At 45.9% G+C, this 13,280-nt stretch overlaps 2 protein-coding genes across 9 annotated transcripts in view; one reads left to right on the top strand and one right to left on the bottom strand.

The window, feature by feature from the left end:
• TCAF1 (TRPM8 channel associated factor 1) overlaps positions 1–11,584 on the top strand; it is a 55,670-nt gene extending 44,086 nt beyond the window's left edge. For 4 of the 6 annotated variants that reach the window (XM_081534491.1, XM_081534495.1, XM_081534494.1 and 1 more), the window contains exons 5-9: positions 826–1,039; positions 1,358–1,597; positions 3,085–3,422; positions 5,181–5,431; positions 8,880–11,584. In XM_081534491.1, the coding sequence (XP_081390617.1) occupies positions 826–1,039; positions 1,358–1,597; positions 3,085–3,422; positions 5,181–5,431; positions 8,880–8,889 (1,053 nt within the window). In that variant the 3' untranslated portion in view covers positions 8,890–11,584. Of the gene's footprint in view, positions 1–825; positions 1,040–1,357; positions 1,598–3,084; positions 3,423–5,180; positions 5,458–8,879 lie in introns of all 6 variants that reach the window. The other 2 variants (XM_081534497.1, XM_081534496.1) reach the window with 1 other exon arrangement.
• LOC145523729 (olfactory receptor 2A14-like) overlaps positions 1–13,280 on the bottom strand; it is a 350,514-nt gene that overhangs the window by 237,390 nt on the left and 99,844 nt on the right. The window lies entirely within an intron of this gene.

The following is a 13,280-nucleotide window of genomic DNA, read 5'->3' as shown; positions in this document are numbered from 1 at the left end:
GAGGAGAAAAAAGATACCAGATGGATGGTGCCCTAGAATACGGTGGCATCCAATAAATCTGTTCACATTTCATCCCATGTACATCTCACATGGAAGCATGAGGTGCTACACACTCAGGCTTCTTCCCTGTGACATCACACACTTGCCCAGTCCACTCCGGCTCTGTCACTTTCACACACACACACACACACTCTATTTGCAAAATTCAGATACCGTCCTGCTCTGTCCTCCTTGAGGGTCACTGTGATGGTTAGCATCTATTTTGTGCCTTTATCTATCCTGGAACTTGTTTAGCATAAACCCTGGAAAACAGTCCCAGGACGCCTCTGAGGACAGGGGTCATTCCACTGGCCCAGGAACGGGGGCCTTGGAGAATAGGAAGAACTGAATCAATCCTTCACTGCATCAGCTGGTCACACTGCTTCCTACTGGGCCTTCTTTCTGGTCAGAAGGCAGGATGCCCTCTGCCCGTTCCCAAAGCCAGATTCACCGCTGGGGAACAGGCAGCCTAGGATTCTCTGTTACAGAGACACCAAGGGACTCTGTATGGGAGTGGCTCTCCCCGGAATTAGCGTCTGCGTCTCAGCAGGACCCTTCGTAGAGCTGTTTGACCCCTTGCAAGTAGATTTACAGAGTCTGTTCCATACAACCTTGAGGGATGGTACAATTTCATGGGTTTTGAACACAGGGCTTACAAATGGTGGGATGCCTGGACTTACCTGGGGTTCCTGGACCCATGACCCTTCCTATCCCCCTGTCCCTGGCACTTCCCTCCTGCCCACATGTGCCCCAGGGTCACACTCCTCGGGGATCTCTCTGCTCCAGATACAGATTGGCTGCCACACCGATGACCTGACCAGGGCCAGCAAGCTGTTCCGAGGCCCCCTGGTGATTAACCGCTGCTGCCTGGACAAGCCCACCAAGTCCATCACCTGCCTCTGGGGGGGCCTCCTGTACATCATTGTGCCTCAGAGCAGCAAGCTGGGCACTGTGCCTGTGACGGTTAAGGGAGCTGTGCATGCTCCCTATTACAAGCTTGGTGAGTGGACGCCTTGGAGCAAACCCCAAGACACGGGGAGAGCTGGGGGTGAGGAGGCCCTCTGGGGCTGCCTGGTGTAGGAAGAGAGAGAGGTTTGGACTGGCGGAGGGAAGGGAGGTCCGCTTCCTTAGATTTGCCTCTGAGGCCAAGGAGATAAAGACCAAACCACATCACATCCCTGGGACCTTTGTAGAAGATTAGAGGGGTATGTGGTTATTGACGGCCTTGGTGTTCTTCTACTGGGGGGGGTTCAGGTGGTATGTGTTAATGGGAGGGACTTGGGAAAGTGAGCTTCAAGCCCCGTGGCCTGTCTTCCAGGGGAGACAACCCATGAGGAGTGGAAGCGGCAGATCCAGGAGAACCCAGGTCCTTGGGGAGAGCTGGCCACGGACAACATCATCCTGACAGTGCCGACCGCAAACCTCCGCACCCTGGAGAACCCCGAGCCGCTGCTTCGCCTCTGGGACGAGGTGATGCAGGCCGTGGCCCGGCTGGGGGCCGAGCCCTTCCCACTGCGTCTGCCTCAGAGGATCGTTGCTGACGTGCAGATCTCAGTCGGTGGGTGCCCAGGGCAAACCTCTGTGCATGCTGCCCCCGTAGGGCCTTGCTTTATCAGGTGGCGCTAGTGGGAAAGAACCAGCCTGCCAATGCAGGAGACGCGAGACACATGGGTTTGATCCTTGGGTTGGGAAGATTCCCCTGACAGAGGAAAAGGCGATCTGCTCTAGTATTCTTGCCTGGAAAATTCCATGGACGGAAGAGCCTGGTGGGCTACAGTCCATGGGGTTGCAAAGAGTCGGACACGACGGAAGTGACTTAGCGCATGTGATGTAATCCTTGCCATTTAAGTGGAAAGGGAAAAAATACATTAAAAAGGAGACTTGGCTGTTTCCCCTAGCAAAACATCAGAAACTACCTAAGTGTCCAACGGTTACAGGATGGTTAATTAATGTACTTTCGATGGACACTAGGAAGACATTTAAAGAGATATTTTGATGGCATAGGAAAATATGATGAGATTAGTTAGTGAAAGTCGCTCAGTTGTATTAAACTCTTTGTGACCCCATGGACTGTAGCCCACCAGGCTCCTCTGCCCATGGGATTCTCCAGGCAAGAATACTGGAGTGGGTAACCTTTCCCTTCTCCAGCAGATCTTCCCAACCCAGGGATTGAATCCAGGTCTCCCGCATTGCAGGCAGATTCTTTACCGTCTGAGCCACCAGGGAAGCGTTATGTGACACATAAAAAGCAAGCCCTAGAATCATATGCACATGAGTTTGAGCAGGCTCCGGGAGATGGTGGAGGACAAGGAAGCCTGGCATGCTGCAGTCCATGGGGTCGCAAAGAGTCAGACATGACTGAGTGATTCAACAACAAACAACTATGTATACACAGTATGTTAAAATATGTAACAGTTTTAGTCAGCATGTCAAGAGATGTTATCCAGCAGTGGAAATGGTGCAGACAATAATGCTGGGCTTTCACAGACATTCGTCAGGGGAGTTTAGGGGGTGGAGAAAGATAGCAGAGGGCCTCTTCCTGGGTCACAGGGGTTGGGAGAAAGCACTGAATAAAGGGCTATTTGCCAGTGGGTCAGGAGGCCTGAAAAATGAAGAGCATGTGAAAATTAAAGAACCACGGAAATCCCCTCTGGACCCTAGTGTCCTTGGCATACTCAGATGATCACCATAAAGAAGTGCCAGCGTGGACAGCTCCATATGTAAATAATGAGAAGGGGAACCACAAGTTCCCAATTTTGAGGAAAAGAGTATAATGACAGGTCCATGTGGACAGAGCACTCTCAGAGAAACAGAAAAAAATTGAATAGTAACGTGAACAGTGATCCAAAACCTGCCTCAATTCCTATAGCCGGTCAGAATGAGGATGAAAGCATTCTTACAGAATGAGAAGATAAAGAGAGAAGCCTGGAAAGGCCCAGGTTTGCCTTTCTGAGCATTCTGGGTGTTTGGGGAGATACCGTAAAGAGAAGAATTAGATGGGTGGGAAGCGCCCTAACCCGCTCCTCCAACTCCTGCCTTTCCCAGGCTGGATGCACGCAGGCTACCCCATCATGTGCCACCTGGAGTCAGTGCAGGAGCTCATCAATGAGAAACTCATCAGAACCAAGGGGCTGTGGGGCCCCGTGCATGAGCTGGGCCGCAACCAGCAGCGGCAGGAGTGGGAGTTCCCCCCGCACACCACCGAGGCCACCTGCAACCTGTGGTGTGTCTACGTGCACGAGACGGTCCTGGGCATCCCTCGAGGACGAGCCAACATTGCTCTGTGGCCCCCGGTTCGGGAGAAGAGAGTCCGAATTTACCTGGGCAAGGGTCCCAATGTGAAAAACTGGAATGCGTGGACGGCCCTGGAGACGTACTTACAGGTACTGGGCCAGCGTGGAGGGGGGGTGTTGGTGGGAGCCCCACTGCGGGGGACCCTGGGCAGACAATATCGTGGTGCCTGGGGGTCCCCTCCCAGTAATCTGCAGCTCACCCCAGGCTGCGGGAGGCTCTGACAAAGTCCAGGGGTGAAGGTCCTAGTGGATGATACCCTCAGGGCATCCCTTTGCACCACCAGAAAGCAGACGTAATTGCATCAGCCCTGCCCTTCACCCTGGGGATTTGAAGAGATTTATGAGAGTAGATAGAAAGCTCTGGGAGATAGTGAAGGACAGGGAAGCCTGGCATGCTGCAGTCCACGGGGTCGCAAAGAGTCGGACATGACTGAGCGACTGAACAATAACAGAAAGCAGTCAGAAAGGTTAAAAATGGTAGAGGCAAAGGTAATACTATAAATATAGCTACTGTCACAGCTTTAAACCCAGGCACACCTGAGACTGACACCAAACTGCTGTCTAAATAGCTCCCTAAAGCCAGTCACACTTCCATGGGCACACAGACACGTACACAATGTGTGGGGTAGGAGCTGTTTTTTTCCCTAGGTGAGTAAACTGTCTTCTCACTATGACTTGTCTGTGCCTCCATTTTCATGTTACAAGCAAGCCATGATTCCTCACTGGACTGGACGTGGGGGTGGCCCCTGCCTTTGAGCTATCACCCAACACCCAGTTTCAGCCCCCCAGTCCCTGGATCCGTTCCCAGCTCACTGTTGAGGGTTTTATCACCTTGGATCCTGGAACTCAGCCTTAGGCCAACCACACTCTCTTCTGGTCCCTCCACCTGCTTGAGTTCTCACTGTTGATTCCCTCCACCACTAAAACAACAGGGAAACTGCCAAGAGACTGCTGTAACCTTGTGTCGGGACAGAACTTCCTCCTCGGTGAAGTCAATTTGAGGTTGGAACTGCTAATGTCCCTATGAGCTCCCAACCTACTGCGGGCTGTTTCCAATGGCACCAAGATGGCTGTCTTTTCCTAAATTCTGCCTTACTCTTAACTCTAGAGACCTAGACTATAGATGGCTCAGCAGGTAAAGAATCCGCCTGCAGTGCAGGAGGCACAGGAGATGTGGGTTTGCTCCTTGAATCGGGAAGATGCTCTGGAGAAGGAAATGGAAACCCACTCCAAGTATTCTTGCCTGGGAAATCCCATGGACAGAGGAGCCTGGCAGGCTACAGTCCGTGGGGTCACAAAGAGTTGGAAAAACTGAGCACATGGCACACACAGAGTATATATTGTCCTCTGCCTCTACTGGACTCCCTTTTTTTCCTAAAGACCATTTTGGTCACCTTGCAAATAGATAGAGACCTCCCGTTAGTACAGATTATGGCAGGGTCGAGGTGGCAGTTCCCAGGCTGTGGGGGTTTAACTTTACAACTGTGAGAGACAATGGATTCTTGTACTTCAGCCAATTTTAAATCTTCATATAATATCCTATTACTACTTTCATAATCTAGTGAGACAGCTGAATAATGATATTGGTAATAAATCTTGATATTAATCAGTGCAGTTTTGACCACTGGACGGTCATTCATTGAGGGTCTGCTTTGTGTTGAGCCCTGTGCTGGCTCAGAGACCCTTCTCATCATCGGAATATGAAAGTAGCAAGCAGGTAAAAGAGGAGAGGGTCAGCGATAGGTATGAAGCTGAGGTTTAAGGGGTTAAATGCATTCATTCATTCAGAGTGTTCGGTGGGTCTTTGCCGATAAGATGTCTCAACCTGCTTGCTCCTTGTCTTTCCAGCTCCAGGAGGCCTTTGGGTGGGAGCCGTTCATCCGTCTCTTCACCGAGTACAGGAACCAGACCAACTTGCCCACAGACAACGTTGACAAGATGAATCTGTGGGTGAAGATGTTCTCCCACCAAGTGCAGAAGAATCTGGCTCCGTTCTTTGAGGCCTGGGCCTGGCCGATCCAGAAGGAAGTGGCAACCAGCCTGGCCTATCTGCCTGAATGGAAGGAAAATATTATGAAATTGTACCTCCTCACACAGATGTAAGGAGTGCCCAGCGAGGTGGCAGGTAGAGAGGTTTGGGGAGGTAGGCAGAGATGGGGATTCACTCCTCGACCTCTGTCTTTTAGTTCTAGCCTTGCCCTCTTAGCTCATTGCCCCTGGATCCTCATAGCATTTCCGGGGGTGGGTTAAGAACATAAAGAGGAATCAGAATTCCTCAGGAGCATGGTCTTCCATTTATGAACTCGTTCCTCTGCTCTCGGCTATCAGTCCCTCCTGACCCTGAGCTGGGCCAGTGCTGAGAGCTTTGGCCTCTGTTCCTATGGGTCACTATCACCGGCTATAGGTATTCACCCTGAGGACTCCCTGGGACTTGATTTTTTTTAATCATTTTCCCCCAAACCTGACCATAGAACTCAATGGAAACACTAATTGACCATGATATTCAGACAGCTCCCTGAGGATGCATATATTTTGTGTCTTAGGTAGTTTTCCAAAAGCTTTGAAAAGCCATCTAGTGCCATTTGAAGAGCCCATATAACTAGGGTTAGCTCTTGGGAAAGTCGTTTTATCTCTGAACTCCCATTTCGTTGTCTGTGGGGTGAGGGTAAAGATCCCTGCCTCATGGGGTTACAGTGAAGACCTAGACTGGTAATTCTGAGGAGGAGTGTGGACACTGGGCACGCACTCTAAGGGGTTGTTTTCTTTCGTGCTGGTCCACATTCTCTGCTCGCAGCCCAGGAGTTAAGGTCATCGTCTCTCACAGTTGACCCCCCTGCACCCAAGTCCTGGGACTTTCACCAGTCAGTTATATGACTTTGGGCAAGCTCCTCAACTTCTCTGTGACTCAATTTCCTCTCCTACAAAGTGGGATCTATTTCATAGGACTATTGTGAGGATTAAATTTTAGTACCTCTAAAAGTGACAGTACCTGGCAGTTAGTAGGTGCTGAGAAAGTGCGAGCGGCCACTGTTAGTATCGCATTAACTCCCATCAGCTTAGACCAGGGCTGCACTTTGCGATGGCATTTTTACAGATGCGTGAATTAATCCTGCCCCACCCTACACTCTACTCAGATTCTGAAAGGATTCGGGTGCCCTACCCTCTGCCCTAGAGGCAGGTCTCTGTATTCATGGTGGGGTTTTTAAAAAGTGCTTGGGGTTTCAGTTCAGTTCAGTTCAGTCGCTCAGTCGTGTCCGACTCTTTGCAACCCCATGAACCTCAGCACACCAAGCCTCCCCGTCCATCACCAACTGCCGGAGTCCACCCAAACCCATGTCCATTGAGTCGGTGATGTCATCCAACCATCTCATCCTCTGTCATCCCCTTCTTCTCCTGCCCTCAGTCTTTCCCAGCATCAGGGTCTTTTCAAATGAGTCAGCTCTTCGCATCAGGTGGCCAAAGTATTGGAGTCTCAGGTTCAACATCAGTCCTTCCAATGAACACCCAGGACTAATCTCCTTGAGGATGGACTGGTTGGATCTCCTTGCAGTCCAAGGGACTCTCAAAGAGTCTTCTCCAACACCACAGTTCAAAAGCATCAATTCTTCAGTGCTCAGCTTTCTTTATAGTCCAACTCTCACATCCAGACATGACCACTGGAAAAACCATAGCTTTGACTAGATGGACCTTTGTTGGCAAAGTAATGTCTCTGCTTTTTAACATGCTGTCTAGGTTGGTTATAACTTTCCTTCCAAGGAGTAAATGTCTTTTAATTTCATGGCTGCAGTCACCATCTGCAGTAACTTTGGAGCCCCAAAAAATAAAGTCAGCCACTGTTTGCATGTTTGCCCATCTATTTGCCATGAAGTGATGGGACCGGATGCCATGATCTTAGTTTTCTGAATGTTGAGCTTTAAGCCAACTTTTTCACTCTCCTCTTTCACTTTCATCAAGAGGCTTTTTAGTTCTTCTTCACTTTCTGCCATAAGGGTGGTGTCATCTGCATATCTGAGGTTATTGATATTTCTCCCGGCAATCTTGATTCCAGCTTGTCCTTCCAGCCCAGTGTTTCTCATGATGTACTCTGCATATAAGTTAAATAAGCAGGGTGACAATATACAGCCTTGACGTACTTCTTTTCCTATTTGTTCTCCTTCAGTTCCATCTCTCAAGTACAATCCCTTCTTTCATTAAGCGTGGAAATCACTTGAAAAGCTAGAACGAGACCATGAGGATGTTTGTCCTTAGCAAACAAGGAGCAGCCGGCTGAGTGGTGGTGTTTGTGTTTCCGTAGTGACACAGATTCCAGTCGCTGTTTGGCAGACAAAGTCTGTGCACAAATAGAAATATTTACTCTGAAACAAGATAACTGGATCCGGCTGACCCAGATTTTATTTAACTATAGTGCATTCAAAGATTTTCTTAACTTTTCTTCCAATCTCACTGAGAACCTCCAAATTTTTTGTAGTTTCAGCTAGAGATGGAGCTCCAGGATAAAAGCTGTGTGCATCCAGCCAGTTTTCTTTTCTAGATCTTTTGATTTAGTTGCTTTAAGACACTGTTTTATTAGGAATTGGATGGAGGCATAGACAATAGGATTTGACATAGACAGTGTTTTTCTTTGGATTCTTTGATTGTGTCATTTCTCAATACTAGAATTATTTTCCCTTCTCAAATATCTATCATATAGGTTCTTTAAACACAGATGCTGAATATTCATTCAGCACTTAAAATAATTGCTGTCAATTAGTGGGCTGTTGTGTATGTGCCAAGTATAGGTTGTTTCATTTAATCCTCACAATAATCTTATGGAATGGAAACTTACAGCTCCCATTTTACAAATGAGTGAACTGAACTCGATGGAGATTGAATAAATTGCCTAAGCCTTTATTGCGAGTAAGTGATAGATTTGGGATTTGAACCCAGGCATTCTGATTACAGAATGAGTGTTAGTAGCTACAATGCTTTGAACAAGCAAATAAATGAGCAAATAAATATGAAGCAGCAAATAGATAGACCTTTATGTCCTTATTTGCCAGCACAATGGCTGCATGTACTTACCCCCCATCTAATTTTATCAGAACAGAAAGTCTTTTTTTTTTTTTACCCCAAATGCCAGTCCAAGGGAAGACTGAGGTCGGCTCCCAATGGAGTGCTTCCCAATGGACAGTCCTGGGATGGTCCCTTTAGTATCAGCCCAGTCATCTGGGTTCTGGGATCATCAGGTTTCAGTCCTCTCAAGGGCATCATGAAAGTGTTGTACTAGCTTATTGGATTTTCAACGACAGGCTATTGCGGTAAAGCATCTTGACTCCCAGGTGTCCCAGACCCTGCTATGTTCTCAGAAAGAAAATTAGATCCTCAGTCATTTAGAATTATTTTTATATTGATTCTTACCCTCTTTAATCCATTCTCAGCAGTATAGCCCCGGGGACCTTTTACAAATGTCAAGTTGTCCATGTCACTGCCCTGTCTAAAAGCTTCCGGCGGGACTTTGAATTTAAGATGATGAACTGAACATGTAAGTTTACTTCCCTCCCTCCCCAGGCCCCACTGAAACTGAAGTCAAGAAACATAAAAGAGAATTGACTCATCTCAGCAAAGAAAATTGAAGGAATTTGGTTGTAAGTGAAGAAGATCTCAACACATTCCTGGAAGAGAGAAAGTGGAAGACACAATAATGAAAGAGTACAGCTTCTTGCAGGCAGAATATAAGCTGATCTGGACACATAACCCCAAAGAGACTTGGGTACCTGAAAAGTCTATTTACTAAAGAGTTATATCAGTTGTGAAATTGATTCCCCTCCCATTCTACCCCAACCTCTGTGCACAGAACACAGGCAACCTACCATTGGTTCCAAGTCTGTTGTTATTGTGGTTGTTCTGTTGGTATTGTTTGTGTAAAGTAATCACATAAACTGGTTGAGGAGAGGTAGGAGTTGGTGCTCCGAAGTAAATTTCTCTTTTATGGAAATAAAGGAGACCCTAGCCTATTAGCTAATTCTCTGCTGACAGCCAAGATCCCTTACTCAAGTAACCAAGTGCTTTCAGTCACAGAAAGACATCCTGCAGAAGCAGACAGACCACACAACTACAGAGGGAGCCCAAGCAACTCTATAGAAAACTGTCATAGTGATTCTTCAGTGAAAATGGTCAGCTAGGAATTCCCAGACATTGAGCCTTAGGGGGAGAGGTTGGGGAAGGGACCAGGAAAACAGCACGGATTCAAGAGATTTGAAAAATATAACAAATTCTGGGGGAAACAGAGTTAACCTGGGAAAAATGACTTAAAATATCTGTACCTTTGGAGAGATGTGAGGTGCATCTGTAAGGTTAAAAACAGGATGCTACAAAGACAGGGAAAACCTTGAAAATAAGAAGAACCCTTAAACTGAAATAAGGCTGCCAAAAATATTTAGTAGCAGACTCTAAGATAAAATTGAGGGAATCTTCCTAGATATGGAGCAAAATGAAATAGGAAATATTAAGAGAGGGGGGAGAAAAGACATAGACAATCAGTATCTAATGGTTAGGAGTTTCTAGAAGAGAGAACATAGGAAATGTTGTGAAGAAAAAGAAAAACAATTGAACAGAAATAACTAAGTCTCCAAATTGAGAAGACCCCCATACAACCTACATCTAGACACAATCTTGTGAAATTTTGGAATATTAAGGATGGAGCAAAGATATTGGAATTGCCAAGAGAAAAGATAAAGTTAGGCCATCATGATTAGCTCAACTAAAAAGGGATGCGAAATAGATTCGGAGATTTTTCACCAGCAACACAATGATATAGGCCAATAGAGGAATGTCTTCACACATGGAAAATCTCTGTACCCCAAATTCACAGCAAGCCAAATGAAGGAAATTTCCTGACATGCAAGTTTTCAGAACATCTACCTTCTTTGCACTTGGAAAGGAAGTTCTCTCTCACCTGCTAAGGAAGTTCTGCAGCAAAATGAGGATGAAAATCAGGTAAGAGGAAGAAATGGAAGCCAGAAGACAGTGAACCTCACCCAGGATGTCTCACTCCAGAGTGACCATTATCCAATAGGAAGGCTCACTCCAGAGTGACCATTATCCAAGAGACCCATTTCACATGAGAGTACATGGTCTCAGACTCTGATTCTGTGCCATAGACATTATCCTTAAGAAGTTGGAATGTTTGAGAAATGGAGGAGATGCATTCTTTAATAAACACAAAGGAAAACAAAACAAAAATATGTCAAATTCAAGTCCAATTATGAGATGATGATAACAAAAATTACTCATGGAATGTAAGAAGAGACTGGATTTGTCATTGGCGGTAGGTATATTTCATTTCAAGTGACATAGGAATCATGACATTGGATATGTTTGGAAGAAAATATCCTAGCTTCTACTTTGTTGTTGTTTAGTCGCTAAGTCATGTCCCACTCTTTGTGACCCCATGGACTGTAGCCCGCCAGGCCCCTCTGTCCATGGGATTTCCCAGGCAAGAGTATTGGAGTGGGTTTCCATTTCCTTCTCTAGGGGATCTTCCCAACCCTGGGATCAAACCCAGGTCTCCTGCATTGGCAGGCGGATTCTTTACTGCTGAGTCACCAACTCTCAGTAAACAGTATTTACAAAGCCAAAATAATGTAGATACTATTTATTGGTATTCAGTGCTCTGATCAGCCTATAAACAAAATGTGAGAGGCCTAATCTTTTATCCAGAAATGAAACTGAAAGTAACCTATCTTACAAAGAGAAAAAGAAAGCAGAAAGAGGTTGAGAATACATTGAGGGAAGAGTGGTGGAGAGAAGAGTAGAATTACTTGTCTGTTCAAAATAGGGGGTGAAAAGTCTACAGTTAATGGGACAAGGACTAAAGGATTAGTTACTGTTCAAAATTATAAATTAAACCAATAGAAGCATTAATAGTGACATCTATCAAAAAACTGGGGAAGGATAGGCAGATGAAAGGTGGGAACAGTGTAAGTTAAATCCTTATCTTTTGTAATGGGGAATTATTAAAGATTGTCTAAAGTTAATAAGTCAAGAAATTATTGTGCAAACATATTATTTAATGTTAGGAAGTTAGTTAACAGAATATCTAAAAATAGAAATTGTTAAATGCATCACCTCTAGGGTATAGGACTAGTATTAAAAGGGTGAAGTGGGAAACTGTGTTTTTCATTTTAAGTCCTTCTGTACTATTTAATTTTTTACCTTGTGCATGTATTACTCTGAGAAATTTTTAATAAACTCAAATAAAAATCCTTCCATGGCTACATATTGACTAAGATACAATCCAATCAAAACCCTTAAAACAGCTTATAAGGCCCTCAAGTACCTGGATCCACCCAAGGTGTCCAGGCTCATCACATCTGCCGATCACTCTCTAGTTCTAACCACACTAAATACCCTCCAACTATTCAGACACACTTCCCCTTCTCTTGTTTCTACAGGTGTTCCACAGAAAACAAAGCCTGTCCCTGACTCACCATGTGTCTGCTGATTAAGTATCTGTTAAGTGAATGAATGTTCAACAGGGTGTTCATGAGAATTGCCAACAAGTGTTTTTCCCAAGAAGGTACATGATGTTTGTCTCTTAATCTAGGAGTGTTTCAAGACCATGATGTAAGCTTTCCTGAACTATTGTTTGATAGTTTTGATAAGTTTTAGTTGTATATGAGACCAGATGATATCAGAGGATTTCTATTCATCTGTCAGTCTCTTTGGCATGTTCTTTGCCTTGTTGCCTCAACATTACAATTGATTTTCAGCTGTTTTTACCCTGTTCAGTTGTCGCTCAGTCATGTCTGACTCTTTGCAACCCCATGGACTGCAGCACACCAGGCTTCCCTGTCCATCACCAACTCCGGGAGCTTATTCAAACTCAGTCCCATTGAGTCGGTGATGCCATCCAACCATTTCACCCTCTTTCGTCCCCTTCTCCTCCCGCCTTCAATCTTTCCCAGCATCAGGGTCTTTTCAAATGAGTCAGCTCTTCGTATCAGGTGGCCAAAGTATTGGAGTTTCAGCTTCAACATCAGTCCTTCCAATGAACACACAGGACTGATCTCCTTTAGGATGGACTGGTTGGATCTCCTTGTTGTCCAAGGGACTCTCAAGAGTCTTCTCCAATACCACAGTTCAAAAGCATCAATTCTTTGGTGCTCAGCTTTCTTTATAGTCCAACTCTTGCATCCATACTTGACCACTGGATCCCTGCAGCTGAGAGAAACAGTCAGCCATCCAGCGGACATCCTCGGGCTCCCAAGTTTCACGTCTGCTGCTATGCCTAGTCTCTCGGTGGCTCTTCCTTCTTCATCATTTACTTCCTTCTATCATCTACCTTCCAAGGTCACTGGAGCAGTCTAATGAGTACTGACCTTACCGGCAGTCGTCTTCTTCATGTTTCCTCTCATAACATCACTCTCTGATTTACCTGATGTCCCCATTCAAGGTCACAACCTCACTCATGTATGTACTTAACAGGCCAGTAAGTAATCAAATATTGCCCTGAGTGTGTGCTGTCCCTTCAGTCATGTCTGACTCTTTGTGAGTCTGTGAACTGTAGCCCACCAGGCTCCTCTGTCCATGGGATTGTCCAGGAAAGAATACTGGAGTGGCTTGCCATGTCCTCCTCCAGGGAATCTCCTAGATCCAGGGATCGAATCTTATGTCTCCTGCCTTGGCAGATGGGTTCTTTACCAGTAGCGCCACTTTGCTGACAAAAGTAACACTTTCAGGACTCGTTCATGCCTATGTTCTTTACTCGTCCAAAGATTTTGGACCCCTGCTTGGCTTCCATTTTGAAACAGATTTCTTTCACTGACCCACATGATTGGAGTCAGTCTTCCAAGTGCTGCTGAGAAGAGGTGGGGTGATCCTAAACTTCTCAGACATCTAACTACACAAGCACAATTCCACTTCTAATTCCAGACAGTATAGAAATGTCGCTTATTTGGATTCTTGTGA

Source organism: Giraffa tippelskirchi, chromosome 10 (genome assembly GCF_054371585.1).
Source record: "Giraffa tippelskirchi isolate mGirTip1 chromosome 10, T2T-mGirTip1v1.2.pri, whole genome shotgun sequence".
NCBI classification, from domain to species: Eukaryota; Metazoa; Chordata; class Mammalia; order Artiodactyla; family Giraffidae; genus Giraffa; species Giraffa tippelskirchi.
The sequence above is the reverse complement of the archived record's forward strand: the minus strand, read 5'-3'. Positions and strand labels throughout refer to the sequence as shown.